General features: G+C 52.3%; 9 protein-coding genes across 9 annotated transcripts; 8 read left to right on the top strand and 1 right to left on the bottom strand.

Moving 5' to 3' along the window:
- Positions 1-124: 124 nt before the first annotated feature.
- N7496_011849 (Zn(II)2Cys6 transcription factor) lies at positions 125-2,610 on the top strand (the record flags this gene model as incomplete). Its single annotated transcript, XM_056704762.1, has 5 exons — positions 125-228; positions 356-1,674; positions 1,729-2,014; positions 2,063-2,096; positions 2,152-2,610. 5 exons carry the CDS (start codon positions 125-127, stop codon positions 2,608-2,610), a joined length of 2,202 nt encoding a protein of 733 aa, XP_056550722.1.
- A 217-nt stretch (positions 2,611-2,827) lies between these two features.
- On the top strand, positions 2,828-3,720 carry N7496_011848 (SDR family NAD(P)-dependent oxidoreductase; the record flags this gene model as incomplete). The annotated part of the gene is made up of 2 exons (XM_056704761.1): positions 2,828-2,883; positions 2,946-3,720. 2 exons carry the CDS (start codon positions 2,828-2,830, stop codon positions 3,718-3,720), a joined length of 831 nt encoding a protein of 276 aa, XP_056550721.1.
- Positions 3,721-4,087: 367 nt separating this feature from the next.
- On the bottom strand, positions 4,088-5,395 carry N7496_011847 (NAD(P)-dependent alcohol dehydrogenase; the record flags this gene model as incomplete). The annotated part of the gene is made up of 2 exons (XM_056704760.1): positions 4,088-5,266; positions 5,336-5,395. 2 exons carry the CDS (start codon positions 5,393-5,395, stop codon positions 4,088-4,090), a joined length of 1,239 nt encoding a protein of 412 aa, XP_056550720.1.
- Positions 5,396-6,170: 775 nt separating this feature from the next.
- Positions 6,171-7,466, top strand: N7496_011846 (D-mandelate dehydrogenase-like dehydrogenase; the record flags this gene model as incomplete). Its single annotated transcript, XM_056704759.1, has 6 exons — positions 6,171-6,257; positions 6,314-6,412; positions 6,476-6,707; positions 6,770-6,864; positions 6,920-7,201; positions 7,260-7,466. 6 exons carry the CDS (start codon positions 6,171-6,173, stop codon positions 7,464-7,466), a joined length of 1,002 nt encoding a protein of 333 aa, XP_056550719.1.
- Positions 7,467-8,116: 650 nt separating this feature from the next.
- Positions 8,117-9,255, top strand: rpl17 (60S ribosomal protein uL22; the record flags this gene model as incomplete). The annotated part of the gene is made up of 4 exons (XM_056704758.1): positions 8,117-8,119; positions 8,340-8,553; positions 8,835-9,022; positions 9,100-9,255. 4 exons carry the CDS (start codon positions 8,117-8,119, stop codon positions 9,253-9,255), a joined length of 561 nt encoding a protein of 186 aa, XP_056550718.1.
- Positions 9,256-10,525: 1,270 nt separating this feature from the next.
- On the top strand, positions 10,526-11,245 carry N7496_011844 (HAD family hydrolase; the record flags this gene model as incomplete). Its single annotated transcript, XM_056704757.1, has 1 exon — positions 10,526-11,245. The coding sequence occupies one exon, from the start codon at positions 10,526-10,528 to the stop codon at positions 11,243-11,245; it is 720 nt and encodes a 239-aa protein (XP_056550717.1).
- Positions 11,246-12,129: 884 nt separating this feature from the next.
- N7496_011843 (VHS and GAT domain-containing protein) lies at positions 12,130-13,757 on the top strand (the record flags this gene model as incomplete). Its single annotated transcript, XM_056704756.1, has 5 exons — positions 12,130-12,181; positions 12,247-12,314; positions 12,374-12,412; positions 12,506-12,880; positions 12,957-13,757. The coding sequence occupies 5 exons, from the start codon at positions 12,130-12,132 to the stop codon at positions 13,755-13,757; spliced, it is 1,335 nt and encodes a 444-aa protein (XP_056550716.1).
- A 1,649-nt stretch (positions 13,758-15,406) lies between these two features.
- On the top strand, positions 15,407-16,324 carry N7496_011842 (lytic polysaccharide monooxygenase; the record flags this gene model as incomplete). The annotated part of the gene is made up of 1 exon (XM_056704755.1): positions 15,407-16,324. One exon carries the CDS (start codon positions 15,407-15,409, stop codon positions 16,322-16,324), a length of 918 nt encoding a protein of 305 aa, XP_056550715.1.
- A 650-nt stretch (positions 16,325-16,974) lies between these two features.
- On the top strand, positions 16,975-18,437 carry N7496_011841 (cation diffusion facilitator family transporter; the record flags this gene model as incomplete). Its single annotated transcript, XM_056704754.1, has 2 exons — positions 16,975-18,130; positions 18,196-18,437. The coding sequence occupies 2 exons, from the start codon at positions 16,975-16,977 to the stop codon at positions 18,435-18,437; spliced, it is 1,398 nt and encodes a 465-aa protein (XP_056550714.1).
- Positions 18,438-18,609: the final 172 nt, after the last annotated feature.

Below are 18,609 nucleotides of genomic sequence, written 5' to 3'. Positions count from 1 at the left end.
ATGAGTAATGACCAGGTCCTTGCGCTACTCGTTATCCGGTGGGTCTCAACAACAGTCGGCTTCTGTCCTCTAAACATCCTCTCGGGCAATAATGTCCCTGTAATTCCACACGGCCCGGCCAAACATGGAGTCTCCGGACCACGTTGCCTCGCACCGGCTTGACCATATCGTCAAGCGCGTCTCGCGGGCTTGTCTGCACTGCAGACAGCGCAAGTCACGTTGTGACCTGTAAGTCACCGGCTTTCCCCTTTTGATCGGCTTATCTCGTCGCCTTGAGCTCTCCGCACTTTTCCCCGGATCTGCAAGCCTCGTGTACGACTAAGTGTGTGGTGAGTGTCCGCTAATCCCACAATAGTGACAGCAATGGCAATCCTGGCAAGCCGCCGTGCCAGCGATGCGTTCGCGAGCATCGCGAGTGTGTTCTTGGTGGCTCAAATCGGGGTGGACGTCGCATTCGCAAGAACAAGATCAAAAATTTTACCCCAGCTCCGAATCCCTCGCCAAGTAAGGACTCTGAAGCGACTGAAAGCCCGGTTACCTCAGATGTGCGCCGGGCGCCATCTGCTTCCTATCCTGGACCAGTCGTCTTTCTTCCACCCAATCCTCCTGGTACCTCTACCGCTGCCGCTGCCGCTAGTTCAGTAGCCGTTGAGGATGATGACCAAGCTTCAATTGACTCTGTGCCTCGAAACCCTTCTGATGCCTGGCAATGTCTGACCGGCATCGCCACTCACAGTGCAGAGGCCGCACCAGAAGGCCTTGCCAGCACCCATGTACGGACCGATTCTATGTCGACGTATAATGGCCTACGCAGTGGCATCGTCTCCGATTATAACCTCCCGACAACCGGTATCCGAGCCTATCGCCTCGTCCAGTCCCGGTCCCTGGACCCGGGTACAGTGTGGCAGCTAGTCACTCGCTATGCCGAAAACTTCCACCCCTATCTTCCTCTTGTACCACGAAAGTACTTCGAACGCTCCGCGCTCGATGACTTTGCCAATAATGAAAAACACCTTCTTACTGCGGTACTCACCATCGCGTCCAAGGACCTCGTCGACCGGCCCGAGATCCACGAGTACTGCTCCAAGTACATGCATGAGCTGATCTCGGGTATTGCCGCCGGCGCAGAATGCGACGTAGAAGCCGTCGAAGCTCTACTATTGCTAGCAGAATGGGAACCCCAGGGTCTCCGCCCACGCATTGAGCGCGTGGGGCGTGGCGAGGAAGACCGTGCTGCGTGGATGCATGTCGGACTCGCGCTTCGCTCGGGCTACTTCATCGGCCTGGATAGGACGTCCTTCCGGGGAGATCCGTATGGTGACCAGGAATCAGAGGGCCGTCGGCGGTTGGCTTGGGCTAGTTGCTATGTTTCGGATCGATTGATCTCTGTGCGTATTGGTCGTGCATTCTGGTCGCGTGGGCCCGGCCCGATGACGGGTCTATCGAGTCAGGATTTCCCATCGCTGCAGCCTGCTAAGGAGGGCGATGAGGATTATTCAAAGATTTATCAGGCCATGCTGGATCTCACACAGTTGTATGGCAATGTGCACGAGGTTCTGTACTCGGGTATGCGCACGAGTAATCAGATGATGCTGATGGGTGACTATGTGAAATATGTGGACGACTTTCGATTGGCCATCCTGCGATGGAAATCGCTCTGGGGGCCTCTAGACTGTAAGTTCGATCCATGAGGTTTGCCACCAAGTCGAGCAATACTAACGCAAATAGGCTCACCACCCATGCGGGCGACACTGCAATTGTCATATGAGTATTTACGTCTTTACACTACTGCTTTCGCGTTCCAGGCTGCGATCTCGCAATCACTGGCGAAACCAAAGACGGACAGGAGCACCCATCGGGAGCAATTGAGATCTACATTCAAGAACGTGGCTTCGATGCAGGATTCGCGGTTTATCTATGAGTCTGTTGATGCAGCAAAGGCGTACTTGACTATTCTAGTAGACTCGGTCGATCCAGAGAGGCATTTGCATTTCATGCCTCTTCGGTTCTATCTGTAAGTCGACTCGACCAACCACTAAGAAAAAAATTCTAACAAAACCAGATACGGGATCTACTCTGCCGTCTTCCTCTACAAGGTAAGACCACAAATTCCGTGTTACTTTCGATGCCTCTTCTAACCACTCCCTCCAGGCCCGTTCCTTTGGTATGATGGTCCCTTCAGAGGAAGCCAAGGTCCAGGGTCTAGTTGCTCGGACTACTGAGGTTCTCAAGCAAGCGAGTGCTGGTCCCGACGATATCGGATCGCGCTACTCTCGCCTCCTAGAGCTTCTCTGGCGTACCAAGCCGTCCATGAGCAGCGCCAACACATCCGCAGAGTCGCAGCAAAACAGCGACTTTTCAATGCAAACAGCACTGCCCAATCCAGTTACAGACCACGCATACATGGACTTCAGTCCTGCGAATGATTTCTCTTGGCTGGATCTGGAAGCAGTGGGAGACTATGTCTCGGGCGATCAAATCTCGGGTGGCCTGCTGGGTCTTGATGCATTCCAGAATGGATCTGATCCATACCAGTCAGGACAGGACCGGTCGCAGGTTTGGCAACCGTCTGCCTGGTTAGGTGATATGAGCAGCAATCTCCTCTTTTAGGCTTTTCGGTGCGTTAGCGGCGGGCTCGTTCAAAGCCCGCTGGTGCGGCAAATGATGCGGGGCTGTGGGGAGCTCCGCTCGGAGATAACGCCGACGTCTCACGAGGGGTAACCGAGGCCATGGTGGTTATTTTGGAGACCCAAGACGTCCTTCATCGAAAGGTTCTTGGATGTTTTCTCTCCTCTAAAATCTTTCTACATCACATCACCGTCTCATAATGTCATTCAATGAGCTCCGTGGCCGTCTGGCCCTCATCACCGGCGCTTCGGGAGGGTGAGTTCCCACTGAAGACGCACCAACGAGACTACCAGCTAACGCTCGCTCTCATCTTTCAGAATCGGATCAGCCTGTGCAGACCAACTCGCACAACATGGCGTCCACCTCGCGCTAACCTACTCAACGAACCTCGACGCCATGAACGCGGTCGTAAAAGACTTGCAATCCAAATACGCAGAGCAAAAGCTGCGCATCTCCATCCACCAAGTCGACGTCGGATCCGCCGACCAGATTGAATCCATGTTCCAACAAATCGACAAAGAGCACGGCCAGCGACCGGATATTCTCGTCTCCAATGCTGGATACGGCAAGCGCTTCCCAAACGTGTGGGATATTACCCTCGAGGAATTCGACTACACGTTGAACATTAACCTTCGCGCTTCGTTCATCCTTGTTAAGGGTGTCGTGGAGCATATGAAGGCCCAGCGTTGGGGTCGTATTGTGTTTATGTCCTCGATTGCTGCGCAAGGAGGAGGTATTAATGGCTGTCGTGAGTCTTACCCCATCGCCGTCCTCCATTCAGCTTGGCTCTGTTCAATTCTAACCGCCTCTTCTTTAAAAGACTACGCCGCATCCAAGGGCGGCCTCACCGGTATGATGAAGAATTTATCCACCCGCCTTGCCGAGTTCAACATTAGCGTCAACGACGTTGCCCCCGCTATGATCGGTGACACGGGTATGATCCCTAATGCGGCGGCCATTCCTGAAGTTGCGGCTGGTATCCCGCTTCAAAGGCTGGGGACACCGGAGGAGACGGCTAATGTTGTTACTATGTTGTGTAAGACGGGGTATATGACTGGCCAGAGTCTTCTACTGGCTGGAGGATTGAAATAGTTGTTTATATCTTTATGAAGCAATTGAATGTCTATATCCAGCTTAAGTACTCTGTGTTTCTGAACACCTTATGTCTGACATGCTACCTGAATACTTGGTTTCATTTTCTCGCCTTGGCAATTTCTCTCAAACATGAGCTATGGCCTATCTACCGGTCTCGAGTGTGGATATTGCTTATGTATAGAAAATGAAAATCATCATGCATTCTAGGCTATAAACATGACGACAAATCTGCGTCAACAACGCATGCAACCAGTCTCCAACATGCCCCGCCTACTATCACAATGGGTATTTTTCAAAAAAAAAAAAAAAAAAAAGGGTCATCAACATCATCACAAACAAAGCCATCCATCAGCCCAACATTTTTTTACAGCCGACCCAAAGCATGCGGCTTATTCTCAATAATAACCTTGACTACTGGCTTGCCCTCCTCATCAACACCCTTACCAGCAAGGGTAAACGCACGCTCACCCTCCTCAAGGGACAATCGGTGCGTCACAACCTTCTCTTCGGTGCTCTTCAACTTACCACTACCCAACAGGGCAATGGCAGCCGGGTAAGCGTACCCATCATACCGGAAGACACCGATGATATCGACCTCACGCAGAGCCGCAGCACCAACGGGGAGAGTCTGAATGGGATTACCCATACCGATTTGCACGAGGACACCACCCGGTGCAGAGGCATAGATACCAGCCTGCACGCAGGCAGGGACACCGGTGCAGTCATAAACACGGCTGAAACCCGAGACGGGCGGGACGCCATCCGCCTGTGCAGCCTGGGTAAGCGACGCAGCGACGCTCTGCGCATTCTTGAGCGCCCAGGCTGTCTGGTCTGCGTGCGGGGCGTCCTTGGGAGGGGGAGGGTTTGCGGGATCGCCGCGGGGGATGAGGGAAGTCTTTAGGCCGAGGCCGAGGGAGGATGCGATTTCGAGGCGCGAGGCGTCGATGTCGGCTACGACGATGGTATCGAAGTTCTCCGAGACCGCGAGCGCGGATGCAATGAGCAGGCCGATGGCGCCGGCGCCAAAGACTAGTGCTGCGGTGCCTTCGCCCGCGGAGCGTGCCAGGGCGACTTCATCCTTGGTTGGTGGGTGCGAGCGGCGGATCGCATGCAGACAGACGGCCAGAGGCTCGACGAGGGCACCGCCTGCGTCGGAGACGTTGGCGGGCAGGGCGTGGCACATAGCGGCTGGGTGGTTGGTACGCTCCATCAGGGTACCGTCCAGATGGGGGTGGGTCTTTGCGCTGCTGCGGAAGCGCATCTTCAAGCAGATGTTGTAGCGGCCCTGTTTGCAGAGGGCGCAGGTGCGGCAGGGAAGACCGACTTCGAGGGCAACGCGGTCGCCGACTTTGAAGGTTGTTACTTCGGGGCCGATGGCTGTGACTGTGCCGGCGGATTCGTGGCCGAGACACATGGGCTCGCGCACGACGAAGTCGCCATTGCGGCCGTGGGAGTAGTAGTGCAGGTCAGAGCCACAGAGTCCGGTAGCTGTGACGGCGACTTGGATGTCCGCGCCGGTTGGAGCGGGGACGGTGCGTTTCTCCTGTGAATTCCGTGGTTAGTTGTGTTGATCTATTTGTATGTAAAGTCTAGAGGACGTCATCGGTCGTACCAGACGGAGATCCTTAGCGCCGTGCAAGACGAGCGCGGTGGCAGATGTTTCTGTTGACATGATGGAGATTGTGTGTAGATGCTTGAAAATGGTGAAACTGGATTGTGTGGAAGCAATAAGAAATAGGACCGGGTCAGAATTTCCAGCGGCATCTGACTCGGCCCCTCAATTGCATGTTCCCCTCATTGTGCTTTTCCATTATCCGGGTGAATGAAGGCAATCAGGTTGGGCCCGAGAGACGGAGATGCTCCGCGGGGCTCCTCGGCGTTTGCAGGTCCAAAGGGGAAACTTTCAGTAGCCGAGTTGACACCCCCGCGGGGCAACGTGGGGGTTTTTGAAGACAATGGAGGAGCTCCTCCAAGTTATTCAACTTCTTTTTTTTGGCATAGCAGATAGCAGTACTAGTACTACAGGAATAGGTTCTTATTTCGGTGTGTAAATTGATTGAAAATACTTAAGATAATATGTAAAATTAATAAGAAATAGCTCGTGTTTCTATAGTTCCATCGGAAGTCGAGTTCCACGCCGCAATCTCAATCTCCGTTTACTCGGCCCAGTTCTTCGCCACGTCCCACCGAATCACGCGAGGACTGATAGCAGTCGCGGGGGTCCGCTTGAAATTTAGCTTGAAGCTGGTCATCGACTCATTTTCTCCTTTCTCCTTCTTCCACTTTCCTCTCCAATTCATTCCTCCTTTTCTTTCCCCTCGATTCCTCCCTTCCATCCCTCTTCTACCAAGTATATACTTCCCCCGCAACAAAGCGACGGTAGGCGGCGCATTCAATCTGACCGACACCATTCTTGAAGCTAATCACAATCGCAGAATCCTTTTAAAATGCCTTCTCAAGCTGCCCTCCTCATTGGAGGCATCACCCACGCGCGCAAGGAGTGGGAGGCTCTGTCTTCTATTTTGACGCTGAAGGTATGCGCAATCCCGCTTCGATTTGAATTGGCACCGAGTAATTAACATGCGCGCAGGAATTCCCCAGTGGCACCCGTGAAGAATTTATCCAGAACTGCAAGTCAGGACTGTACGACGACGTGGTCGCAATTTACCGCTCCAATACTTCCAACAAGGTGCGCAATGCTGGAAAGACTGACCCCAGTAGCAGAGCGCACAGCTAAAGAAGGATTAAATAGTATACTGGCAACTTTAACGACGAATTGCTCTCGGTGCTGCCAAAGTCGGTTCGCTACATCTGCCATAATGGCGCTGGTTATGATAATCTGGACATTCCCGGTTGCACTAAGAGGAATATTGCTGTTTCCAGCACGCCCGTGGCTGTAAATAACGCTACTGCCGATGTTGGCATCTTCCTGATGATCGGTGCTCTGCGCCAAGCTTACGTGCCTATTGCTGCTATTCGTGCTGGTAAGTCGCAAACAATCACACTAAACTGTCGTGTTCTGTTGAATGTCTTTCGCTAATTTCAGAATCTGCGACAGGTACGTGGCAAGGCGAGACTACCATTGGCCATGATCCCCAGGGCAAGGTCCTCGGTATCCTGGGTATGGGTGGCATTGGACGGGTAAGGATGAATTTCCTCTCACAAATAGATAGACACCAACTAACACATTCACCAGGAAATGGCTACTCGGGCCAAGGCCTTTGGCATGAAGATCCAATACCACAACCGCACTCGTCTCCCCGCCGAACTCGAAGCCGGCGCCACCTATGTCTCCTTCGACGAGCTCCTCGCCAACTCGGACGTCTTCAGTCTGAACCTGGCACTGAACCCTTCCACCCGACACATTATCGGCGCCACCGAGTTCAGCAAGATGAAGGATGGTGTAGTTATTGTCAACACCGCGCGTGGTGCGTTGATCGATGAGAATGCGCTGGTCGCTGCTCTGGATTCCGGCAAGGTAGGAAAACCTCTATCTCAGAGATAAGGAGAAATTGATCTGACTGTGTTCGTTGCAGGTGCGCTCTGCTGGTCTGGACGTGTACGAGGAAGAGCCCAAGGTTCACGCCGGTTTGTTGAGTAACCCCCGGGTTATGCTGCTGCCGCACATTGGTACGAATACCTACGAGACACAGAAGGAGATGGAGATTTTGGTGTTGGATAACTTGAAGTTGGGAGTTGAAAAGGGAGAGTTGATTACACAGGTGCCCGAGCAGAAGCGATAGACTGCTGTTAGAACCTTTTTGTTTAGATTGCTCTGATTTTACTTGATTTGGAAATATAGCGGTATCCCAAATATACTCGTGTTCATACCCATAAGACTCAGCATTAGTGGGAAAAGGCTGTCATTTCTGGATAGGAAGTCTGGACGGTATCTGGCAGCTGGTGATGTCGCCACGACTCTACTTAGATGTTAGTTCCTGCACCGCCGCCCTCAACATGTAAAGTTGACGGGAGATCAACATTTTCATTTCGCAAGCTGGCCATAAGGTATTAGATCTCGCTTAAATACTGGGAGAATCTTTTGGTCTGTAAGCTTGATTTTGCGTGTGTTACCACTAGCTAGCTTAAATATGCTTCATTTAATGCCAATGAAGTATCCCGTACACATTCAAGGTCAGGTACCCAAGCACCCAGCATTTCTGCCTGAGGCTGCAATATACCTTGGCGGACGGAAGAAGATCATCTGACTAATCACCTTACATAACATCCTACCCAAGGCGGCTAGCGTTAGGGCTCGCTTAGGGCCCGAATGCCAAGAGCGAAAAAAACCGCACCAAACCTGGTGTTCAAGCGTTAGCCGGTCGACGACGAAAAGCGACAACATCCATCCGACTCCGAGGACCATCACCTTACCCTCGCCAACTCCTTCAAGATGGTGAGTGCTACCCATACCCATCGCCAGAGAACCTCGAAAACGACTTCTACGATCCTATCCCCCATGCCCAAATTCAAGTCCAGCGAAGGGACCTGGAAAACGCTGTCCCGGTCCCGTCACTTTTCGCCTCGCCTTGAAGATCCCATCACCACCCATCACCACCCACAAATTTTCGACGCACCATGATTACTGACGACTTCTTTCTTGCTTCGATGTACAGGTCCGTTACGCCGCCCAGGAGATTGAGAACTCAAAGAGCGCCCGCGCGCGGGGCTCTTACCTCCGTGTCAGCTTCAAGAACACCCGTGAGACCGCCCAGGCCATCAACGGCATGAAGCTGCAGAAGGCTCTCACCTACCTCGAGAACGTCACCAAGAAGTCCATGGCCGTTCCCATGCGCCGCTACGCTGGCTCCACTGGCCGCACCGCCCAGGGTGAGTCGCCCTCGAGTTTTTTTTTGAGATTTTTACATGCTGGATGGATTTTGGCGGCAACGGTGTTCAATTGGGAGGATCAGAAGAGCGAGGAACATGAGGATTGAATGCACGACATTGCTGCGAGGCAAAGGGAATGGAAGGATGTCGACGCGGTTGCTCTTTACGGAATATGTGGACGATACTGGAGGGGGAAAACCGACACCGTTGCTGCTCGAAAAAATTCAGTGTGGGAATTTTGATGGCCATGGAATAAACCGACTAACCAATTTCATTTACAGGCAAGCAGTTCGGTGTCTCCAAGGCTCGCTGGCCCGTCAAGTCCGCCGAGTTCCTGATCGACCTCCTCAAGAACGCCGAGGCCAACGCCGACACCAAGGGTCTCGACACCGGTGCTCTGGTTGTCAAGCGCATCCAGGTTAACCAGGCTCCCAAGGGCCGCCGCCGCACTTACCGTGCTCACGGTCGTGTATGTTTTTTTCGCTCTTTCTCGAAATTTTGAGTCGAATTTTCTCCGGAGCCCCAACTAATTTTTTTCTTCTCCAGATCAACCCCTACATGACCAACCCCTGCCACATCGAGCTCATCCTTACCGAGGCTGACGAGGAGGTCGCCAAGGCCCCCGAGACCTCCCTCAAGGCTACCCGCCTGTCTTCCCGCCAGCGCGGCTCCCAGATCCGCCGTGCCCTCACTGAGGCATAAACGGATCGCCTGATGTTATGTTGAAATTGGGACGGGAGGTTTCCAGGGGACGACTTGGTGGAAAAAGGATTTGCGGTGGACGGGATTGACCGGAGTTCTTGCGCATCTGTATGTTGGAACGGAAAATGATACCGGATCATACAAGATTTTTTCTAAGGTCATGGCACCAACACTCGGAGGAGAACCAAATAAAAAGTTTAAACAGCGCCGCTCCGGAAACGATGGATTATAGGAATCTCCGTACTGCCCGGTCCGATCATGATTATCAATGTTGGTTCTTCTTCTGTGATTTGTTTTCGGCTCTGTCAATGTGGGCTTCTGTGTTGCCTCGTGTAGAGTAGTGTTTTTTGGTTCTTACTTAGACCGGTCTGCTCTGATCTGGTCCAGTCCGTTTATCAGATTGGATGTTCAGCGAGGGTTCTAGGATTTGATGGTCCGCTTGAATCCTAAAACAATATCATGTTTCACGATTCAAAGATATGTCCTCTTCCAATTAGCTCATGAATAGTTTCTATCGTAAATCCTGATTGTCAAAGAAGATGCTAATAAACTGTGGACATTAAGCACTACTACCTCCCTGAGCATCGATTGTCGTATATCGAAACCCACTAGTCCTAAATATATATCCGCACTTTTCAACCTCGAGAGGAAACACGTAGGTTGTCCACGAAAATTTTCCATCTTAGGTAGATTACAGCATGCATCACCGAATATATTTATTGAACTGGTGCTAGTAAAGTAAGCCACCTGGTCAAGTTGTATTTTATAACGTATTTTAAAGACTTTTCCACAGGTGGATACGTAGGCACATCATCATTGTACTTTGGCTAATCTAGCACATTCAAGACAGAACCGAGATACTTCCCTATACCATTGATCATGACAACAGCTGTGAAACTAGTTGAAATCCTTGATAGTTATCCTCTCTCTAGATCTCATTTCGTTTCGTAAGCTTTGATTTGAAATGCCCGAGACTAAACCTTTAGGAGCAGACTCCAAGGTCGATCGATCGAACCTGATTGGAAGGATTGTATACTGTGACTTCCGAACTGCCAAGCACCTGATCGGGCACCTAATATGGAGAGTGGGGGTGAGACTATATCGTTGATTGTACTATTTCTGTGGTTTCTGCGGGGTGATGATATCGCCCTGTTTATTTCCAATCGATCTATACAAAAGACCACCCACCTCTCATCTACCAAGTGTCGAATTCTACAAACCTCCCAATCTACTCTTTATAACCCCAACAATTTCTACGCTTATCTCCACGATGTCTCAACTCTCCAACTACCGACTCCTCTGTTTCGACGTCTACGGCACCCTCATCGACTGGGAGACCGGCATTCTCACCGCGCTGGAACCACTCCTCAGCACCGGCACCACCGATTTCTCCCGCAAGCACCTGCTGACTCTATACCAAGAGCTCGAAAGCGAACAGCAGCGAGCCACCCCGGACATGCCCTACTCCAAACTCCTAGCCACGATACATCCCCGCTTAGCCGAACGCCTGGGCCTACTCACCCCCAGCGAGGATGACAACGAACGCTTCGGCGACTCGGTAGGCCAATGGCCCGCCTTCCCCGACACGGTCGATGCCCTAAAACGGCTATCGAAGCACTTCAAGCTGGTTGTACTCTCAAACGTAGACCGGGCCTCCTTTGCCCGCTCCAACGCCGGCAGTCTGCACGGATTCTCCTTTGACCGGATCATCACTGCGCAAGACGTGGGCTCGTATAAGCCCGACCCGCGCAACTTTGCATACATGAAAGAGATTGCGCAGAAAGAGATGAGCGTGTCTGCGGGGGAAATTCTGCAGACGGCGCAGTCACAGTTCCATGATCATCGGCCAGCGAAAGAGGCGGGGATTAGATCGGTGTGGATTGAAAGGCCCGGTGCCACGATGGGAAATACGGTGGAGGAGCCCATTTTTGATTGGCGATTCAACACGCTGGGGGATATGGCAGATGCCTTGGAACGGGAAGAGCAGTAAGCTGGGGAGAGTCAGCACTTTATGGCTGTTGCCTGTTGGGAACTTAGTTGAGGGCCAGTCAAGAGGATTCTTGGCTGAAGAAGGAGGGGAGTCGTTGTGGTGGGACGAGGCTTGGCGTGGGAAATGGCTGCCTCAGCCACACTGCAATCGTCAACCTTCTGTGTCTGCATTTGCTGGATGGGGATGAGTACTTTTGATATACTATACAGAGTAGATTGGATGACGATTTCTTCAGGATATAATCCGTGCTATTAGAATGAAGTGATCATGAATTCGTTCTTCTCCTAGGAGACCGACTATCCTACGCGGCTCTGCCGGGTAATTCTAGATGCGGTGGGGGTAGAGCCTCATAGTTCGCGAGGGAGCAAGGCTACGAAGGATTTCATACTGGCTAGTCGGTAAAGAAATGCAACCTAAACTTCATTCCCACCAAGCGAATCTGTTACCGCTGGTTGGCTGACTCGGAGATGACGGATTTAGCACAAAGACAACGCATTGCATGGCAGAGAGGACGTACCTGAACCTACGGAAGTGTCCAGGACTCGTGGTGTCTACGTAGGCATTGCCAAGAAGGGTCATCATCCTTTGCCACCTGCAAAGCATAAATCCAAAAAAATAAGGTCAATCGAGTTGCAAGAAAAAGTAGTTAAAGACGTCTATCGGCTGATTTCACCTCCGCGGACTAGTCCATTTAGCTAACGAGACCTGGACCCTGCGCTTAGGCGAGAGGCTCGTGGACGCTAACAAATAATTCGGGGGAAGTCGCTTTTCTGGCCCCCATCACTTTGTGTACCGTGAACCCTCCTTTTTTTCCCTCCTTGGATACTTTCATATTTCCCGTTCCTTTTCCACACTTCGTCTCGACTCGCTCTCCCCCTAAATATATGCCCGCCATGAAGGGTTTCCTGCGGTCGCTGGGCAGTAGCCGCCGCTCCAGTACGTTCTCTACTTTCCTATCCCCCCACGCAATTCCCCGCAACCAAAGCTAATCCACCGCTCAGGTCCCAGTGATGATAGCGAACAGGACCATCCCGATGACTCGCCCGAGGCCGTTCTGCTGCGCGAAATGGTGTGATCCTCTACCTTTTCTAATCGCCCCGACTTCCAGACTAATGTTGCGCCACCTAGAAAATCTTTTGCGAAGCTAGCAGCGGTCCCCAGAGTCAGGTACGTGGTACCCGACTACCAGCAACACCTATATCTCGCTCTCTACGTAGCAGCGCAGGCCGCTAACTGTCTCCCTCTTTTCTCATTTTTTAGCAAGGAAACGAGTTTGTCCACCTTCCGCGCATCGTCGAGACCGCCGAATCGAGCCCCGCCGCTGCCAAAGAAGCCGCGCATCGCATCCGCAAATACCTCTCCAGCCCGAGCAACACCCCGAACCACGTCCAATACAATGCCATCATGCTCATGCGCATCCTGGCCGATAACCCGGGCCACAGTTTCACGCGGAACTTCGATTCCAAGTTTTGTACCACGATCAAGGAGCTACTGCGCAATGGCCGTGACTGGCATGTGCAGCACTATTTGCGCCAGTACCTAGCCCATCTGGAGACGAACCGACACTGGGATGATGATCTACAGTTATTGCTGCAGGTGTGGGCGAAAGAGAAGGCAAAGGGAGGGAGCTCTTTTGTAAGTGTCGACTGCCGAGGTATCTTGCGCCGGGGAAGAAAAAAAGGTCAAAGAAGCTAATTCGAATTCATTCTAGATGGATCGATACCCTACGGCGTCTGCGGTACAGGCAAATGGCCAAATGGCCCAATATCCCGCCCCGCAACCTATGCGTGCACCGGCACCTACCAGAACCCTGCCAGAGCCGGGCGAGCTGGCTGCGCGCATCGAGGAGGCGAAGAACTCGGCCAAGCTGCTGACGCAGTTTGTTCAGACTACACCGCAGGCTGAGCTGGAGGAGAATGAGCTGATCAAGGAATTCATCGACCGGTGTCGGACCTCCTCGCGATACCTACAGGGTTATATTCATTCGACCAACCCGGCTCCCGATGAGGAGACCCTCCTCACTCTGATCGAGACCAATGACGAGATCTCCGTTGCCTTGTCCCATCAGCAGCGCGCTATGCTCAAGGCACGCAAGGCTCGCGGGTCTTCCACCCCGACTTCCAATATCAACAGCCCCTCTTCGCCCGCCAGTGAGGTCGTCGCATCAGGTGGTATAGGTGCACGTCCTGCTCCTGCTGCAGCTACTGCTGTTCCCACTGAACAAACTCCCGCGCTCGACCCAGTAAAGCGTGAATCAAGAAGTCCCGAAGAGCAATCTGCGCCACTGGTAGAACTCCCTTCCACATTTACTGTCAACCGGTCGACCGCCCTCCGAAGCAATCCCGACCAATATGAATATAAATCGTCCGATTTCGAGGTGCAGAACCCGTTCGCCGATGATAATGCGGCGAGCGACTCGGATGCTGAGCGGCCTCAGCAACAGCCGCATGCCACGGCGGCCACTTCCACGGAGGGACGTGTGCGTTTCCAGCCTACTGAGCAGGAACGTTAACATGGGCCATGTGAGGTGGTCAGTATACTAGCTATTGTAGCGAAGCGATTGATACCCTTGAACCTGATTTTGCTTATATTCCTTTCTTTTTTTGGTTGTGTTCCGACGTGGTCATCTCGGCTTTTGTCAAAGTGAGCTCTCGTTGTTGTTCTTTGTGCTTGTTTTTCGTGATACCTTCAGAACTTTTCATTGGACTGTTGAACGTGGATTCGTTTTTTTCCTGTAGCAGTCACTGGTATTTTTTTTCCCTCTTTGGAACATCCTTGCAAATGGCCTAGTTATTGACTGACTGGAGTTGTGTGAGGTGATATAACGATCAGCAGTGTCTTCTGCTCGGCCCGGTCGATCTCCAACACTGGAATTTCTCCCTTTGATATTAAACTAGAGTACTATGAGCAACCTCAAACCAGATCCTGGTAGAGCGATGAGCTTCGCCGAAATTCTTCCTTTTCTTTTTTTCTACCTATCAAATTCAGCCTGTTTACAGTAAGCAGTGGCTGAACTTGACCTGACTGATGATGTCGACGACGTTTCGCAGTGCCCTTCTTGCAGCCGCCGAGGAGGTTGGACGTTTCAGAGGTCCCACCGACCAGCACCGCTTTGAATCAACCTTAATCAAAGTAGATTGAGAGACTGGATTCTCCGGGGCTGAAAAGGGAGAAGTGCCCGAGCCTCTTTATTTTTGTTACAGTAATAGGGTAAGGTCGGTTTTTAGTGGTCTGAACTCACGATCTCCCACCGTGCAGGATTGTCAAGTTATTCTCGCTTTTGACCACCACCACATAATGTCAATGCTAGATATGATACAACCGCGCTAACAAATTATCCAGCAATCACAATTCCCCTCCAGTGTTTCTTCTTCCGGCCATGCTGTCAACCTGAAACTCCGCGCATCCCTGTTCGGCGCGTGGAGCCGGCCTTGGCACGGCCCTAGGAAGAACGTCGGCCTTGTCCCGGATGCAGACCGGTCAATGCAATCCCTGCATTGTCGTTAAGAATGACCCAGTGGTCGGTAGCTACTCAAGAGCCCCGAGGCTGTGGGAATCATTGGTCTCACCATACATCGAACTATGTGGAGGGGCATGGTCCCTGGCGTATATCACGGAAGGGGAATGGTGTTTCAGAGTGCTTGTTAGGTGCTTTTGGCTTGTACCTGACAGGTAGGAGAATTGCCTACAATGGTAATCGCCGAATCCATCTCCCCTGGGAGTGTATGGAGTATACTCGCTAGTCAGTGTTTGTGGTTGATTAATGGATACTAACAGGATCTAGATCATCCCTGACCGGAAAAACGGTCTGTCTATATAAACCCAACACTCGGCCCTGGCGCCCTCGGTCTTCTTTGGAAGCATCAAGCTGGTCTAGTTCTTCTTGAAGATTTCTTCTCTTTCTTCCTGTTCATTCATTCTCTCCGGTCTGGGACCGTGCAGCTTCTTTTCTATTCCACTCGCTTTTACGCAAGTATCGGTACCGGTCTACCGATCAATTCCATTCATTCGCGGGCCTTTTCACCCAGAATCTACGAGTCTTCCAAAAAATTACCACACCAGGAATCAAGATGAAGTCCTTCACTACTACCACCGCTGCTCTCGCAGCCCTGCTCCCCCCTCGTCCACGGCCACGGCTTCGTGACCAGCCCCAACCCCCGTATGCCCGGCTCCGCCATGAAGGCTGCCTGCGGCGACCAGGTCGAGGTCAACCAGCAGTCCGACAACTACGGCAACATCCAGGGTGAACTGCAAGTCGCCGCCTCGCAGAGCGACTACAACGCCGCCGAGTGCGATATCTGGCTGTGCAAGGGCTACAAGTTCGCCGACAACCAGGACAACATCTACTCCTACACTGCCGGCCAGACGATTGACTTTACGGTTGATATCCGCGCTCCTCACACTGGTATCGCTAATGTCTCCGTCGTGGATACCGCCAGCAACACGGTCATTGGTGATCCTCTGATCTACTGGTCCGTGTATGCGTCCGTTGCTACTGGTGTTACTGCCAACGAGACTAGCTTCAGCGTTACGATGCCTAGTGACCTGGGCTCGCAGTGTGCTACTGCTGGTGACTGTGTGCTGCAGTGGTACTGGTATGCCGAGTCTATTGATCAGACTTACGAGTCTTGCATCGACTTTAGTCTCGGTGGTTCCGGCTCTAGCTCTAGCTCGTCCAGCTCCAGCTCCAGCTCTTCCTCCAGCGTTGCGACTAGCTCTTCTACTGTAGCCGCTACCTCGTCGTCCGCTGCTGTTGAGACTTCTACTGTAGCCGCTGTCGAGACTTCCTCTGCCGCCGTCGAAACCTCTTCCTCTGCCGCTGTCGAAACATCCACCCCTGCTGCAGTCGAGACCACCGCCGCTGCTCAGACTACCACTGCCGCCGCCGAGGTGACCACTTCCGCAGCCGTTCAGGCCGTGACTACTTTCGCAACCCAGGCCCGTCCAACCTCGCAGCCTAGCAACGTCGTTGCCACCCCTAGCAGCGTTGCAAGCACCCTGGCGATCCCCACCGACAGTGCTCAGGATACTCTGGACTTTGTCCGGTCCGTGTTCAAGTACCTGGTCGGCGATAACTAAGCTGAAGGAGTGCCGCGTGAATTTGTATAGTGTGCCAAGTGTGGGGACCCACTTTCTCAGGGGATAGTGTCTTTATAGATCCAGACTTGAAATGCCGACTCCTTTTTATTCTTCTATTTGCTGTGTATAGTCGACAATATCTTGTAGATATGGATTCATTCTTTTTGAATTGTTGATTATGGAGTGAATGTGTAGCTACCCGATTGACTTTCGAGTAGTTCTTCCTTTTAGGCAAAATGGGCTGGGCGTGGAGGTTCTTCTCCTCATATCTGATCCTCAAAAGACCCACTTGGATCGAAACTGACACCGGGATTTTTATGCCCACGCTCTGGGGATGTAGATTCGCGATGGTTTCTGGAATTTGATACATTTCAAGTGCTCATTTCACTAGAAAATCGAGGAGAAACGAAACTACCACCATCTATACATGGCTATGCATATACCAAGCTTTCCTCCCAAACTTTTCGCAAGTCTTGACTGAATTGTGGGCGCCAAGAGTGCGTGTTGATAAGCTCGATCAGCACAGCCCGGCAATTTTTTGCCCTCATAATCGCTTCGGTTTTCCCTTTGATCTTTTTTTTCATTTCCATCTCTTTTCTTTTTCCTCCCACCCCTTGCCTCGCATCCCATTCCGGGCACATACCGCAATCATGGAGGACCACATCCGTCAGAGCATTTCCAACCACCCCACTCCCTTCCAGCACTTGTCCAGCAGCTCACCTCACCCATCGCATCGCTCCGAGAGAATGACGCCCCGCTCCTTCGACGCAGCTACCTCCACGGGCGTGGAGACTGAGGACCCGAACATGTCCCAGCAGCAACACCGTCATACCAATGCCGACGAAGAGGGCAAGCCTCCACCTCGCTACACCCCCGAGACCGACCCCTTCCACCTCGCATCGAAGCTCAAGACCGAAGAGGAGATCCGCCAGATCAAAGCCAACACCGGGCGCAAGCGCGATGCCAACGCCAACGCCAACGCCAACGGTCCCCGGGTGATGGAGATGGTGCGCGACACCGGCGCCAAGGGCAAACAGGCTCTCATCACTCGCAAACTGCAGGGCTTCTACGAGACGCAGAACGAGAATATCGAGCGCATGCTCAAGCCCGTCGAGGAACACGTCCGGGCCGCGCGGGAACTCAATTCCGAGAATAGTCTCAAGTACAAGATTGCCGTGTACGCCAGTTTCGCAGCCAACATCATCCTGTGTGTCGTGCAGGTGTACGGTGCGGCCTCTTCCGGCTCGCTGTCGCTGTTCACTACCATGGCCGACGCCATCTTCGACCCTATGTCCAATTTGACCTTGCTGCTGTGCAACAAGGCTGTGAACCGCGTCGACCCGCGCAAGTTCCCCGCCGGCAAGGCTCGTATCGAGACTGCTGGTAACATCTGCTTCTGCTTTTTGATGACGGCTGTTTCGTTTATTATTATTGCCTTCTCGATCCGCGAGCTCGTCGCTGGCTCGGACACTCTCCTCGCTCCCTTCCATCTGCCTTCTATCATTGCGGTGGCTGTCGCCTTTGTCACGAAGCTCGGTCTGTTCGTGTACTGCTTCGCGCTGCGCAACCAGGTCTCGCAGATTCGCATTCTTTGGGAGGACCACCGCAATGACCTGCTCATCAACGGATTCGGTCTGTTGACCTCCGTTCTTGGTTCCAAGATCCGTTGGTGGATTGATCCAATGGGCGCTATTCTGCTGTCCATCCTGGTCAGTGGTCTTTGGCTGCACTCTGCCTATGGCGAGTTCCAGCTGCTTGTCGGTGTGACTGCCGATAACAAGATGCAGCAGCTCATCACTTATATCTGTATGTCTCCATCATTGTAGCCCCTTATCCCTTGAGAACACGGGAAACTAATAATTTTTCTACAGCTATGACCCACTCCCCCCTCATCACTGCCATCGACACCGTCCGTGCATACACCTCCGGCCCTCGTTTGCTGGTCGAAGTCGACATTGTCATGGAGGACTCTGCTTCCCTTCGCGCCACTCACGATGTTGCCGAGGAGCTGCAGATGAAACTCGAGTCTCTTCCGGATGTGGAGCGTGCCTACGTGCACGTTGACTACGAGACCACCCACAAGCCCGAGCACTTCCTGAAGAAGGAGCTGTAAGAGCAGAGTGGGGTTGAATATTCATGTCTATTTTTCGAGCGTCATAGCATACCCATAATTGTATTATATCATTGTCCGCGGCGATAACTTTGCTTTCTTGTACCAGTTATCTGCCGATGAAATATATATATATATATACATATATTTTTGATTTCATAATCTACTAAACATT

This window comes from Penicillium cataractarum, assembly GCF_028827025.1.
Source record: "Penicillium cataractarum strain IBT 29864 chromosome Unknown utg000009l, whole genome shotgun sequence".
Lineage (NCBI taxonomy): Eukaryota > Fungi > Ascomycota > Eurotiomycetes > Eurotiales > Aspergillaceae > Penicillium > Penicillium cataractarum.
Note: the sequence above shows the minus strand (reverse complement) of the source record. Positions and strands in the feature narration are given on the sequence as shown.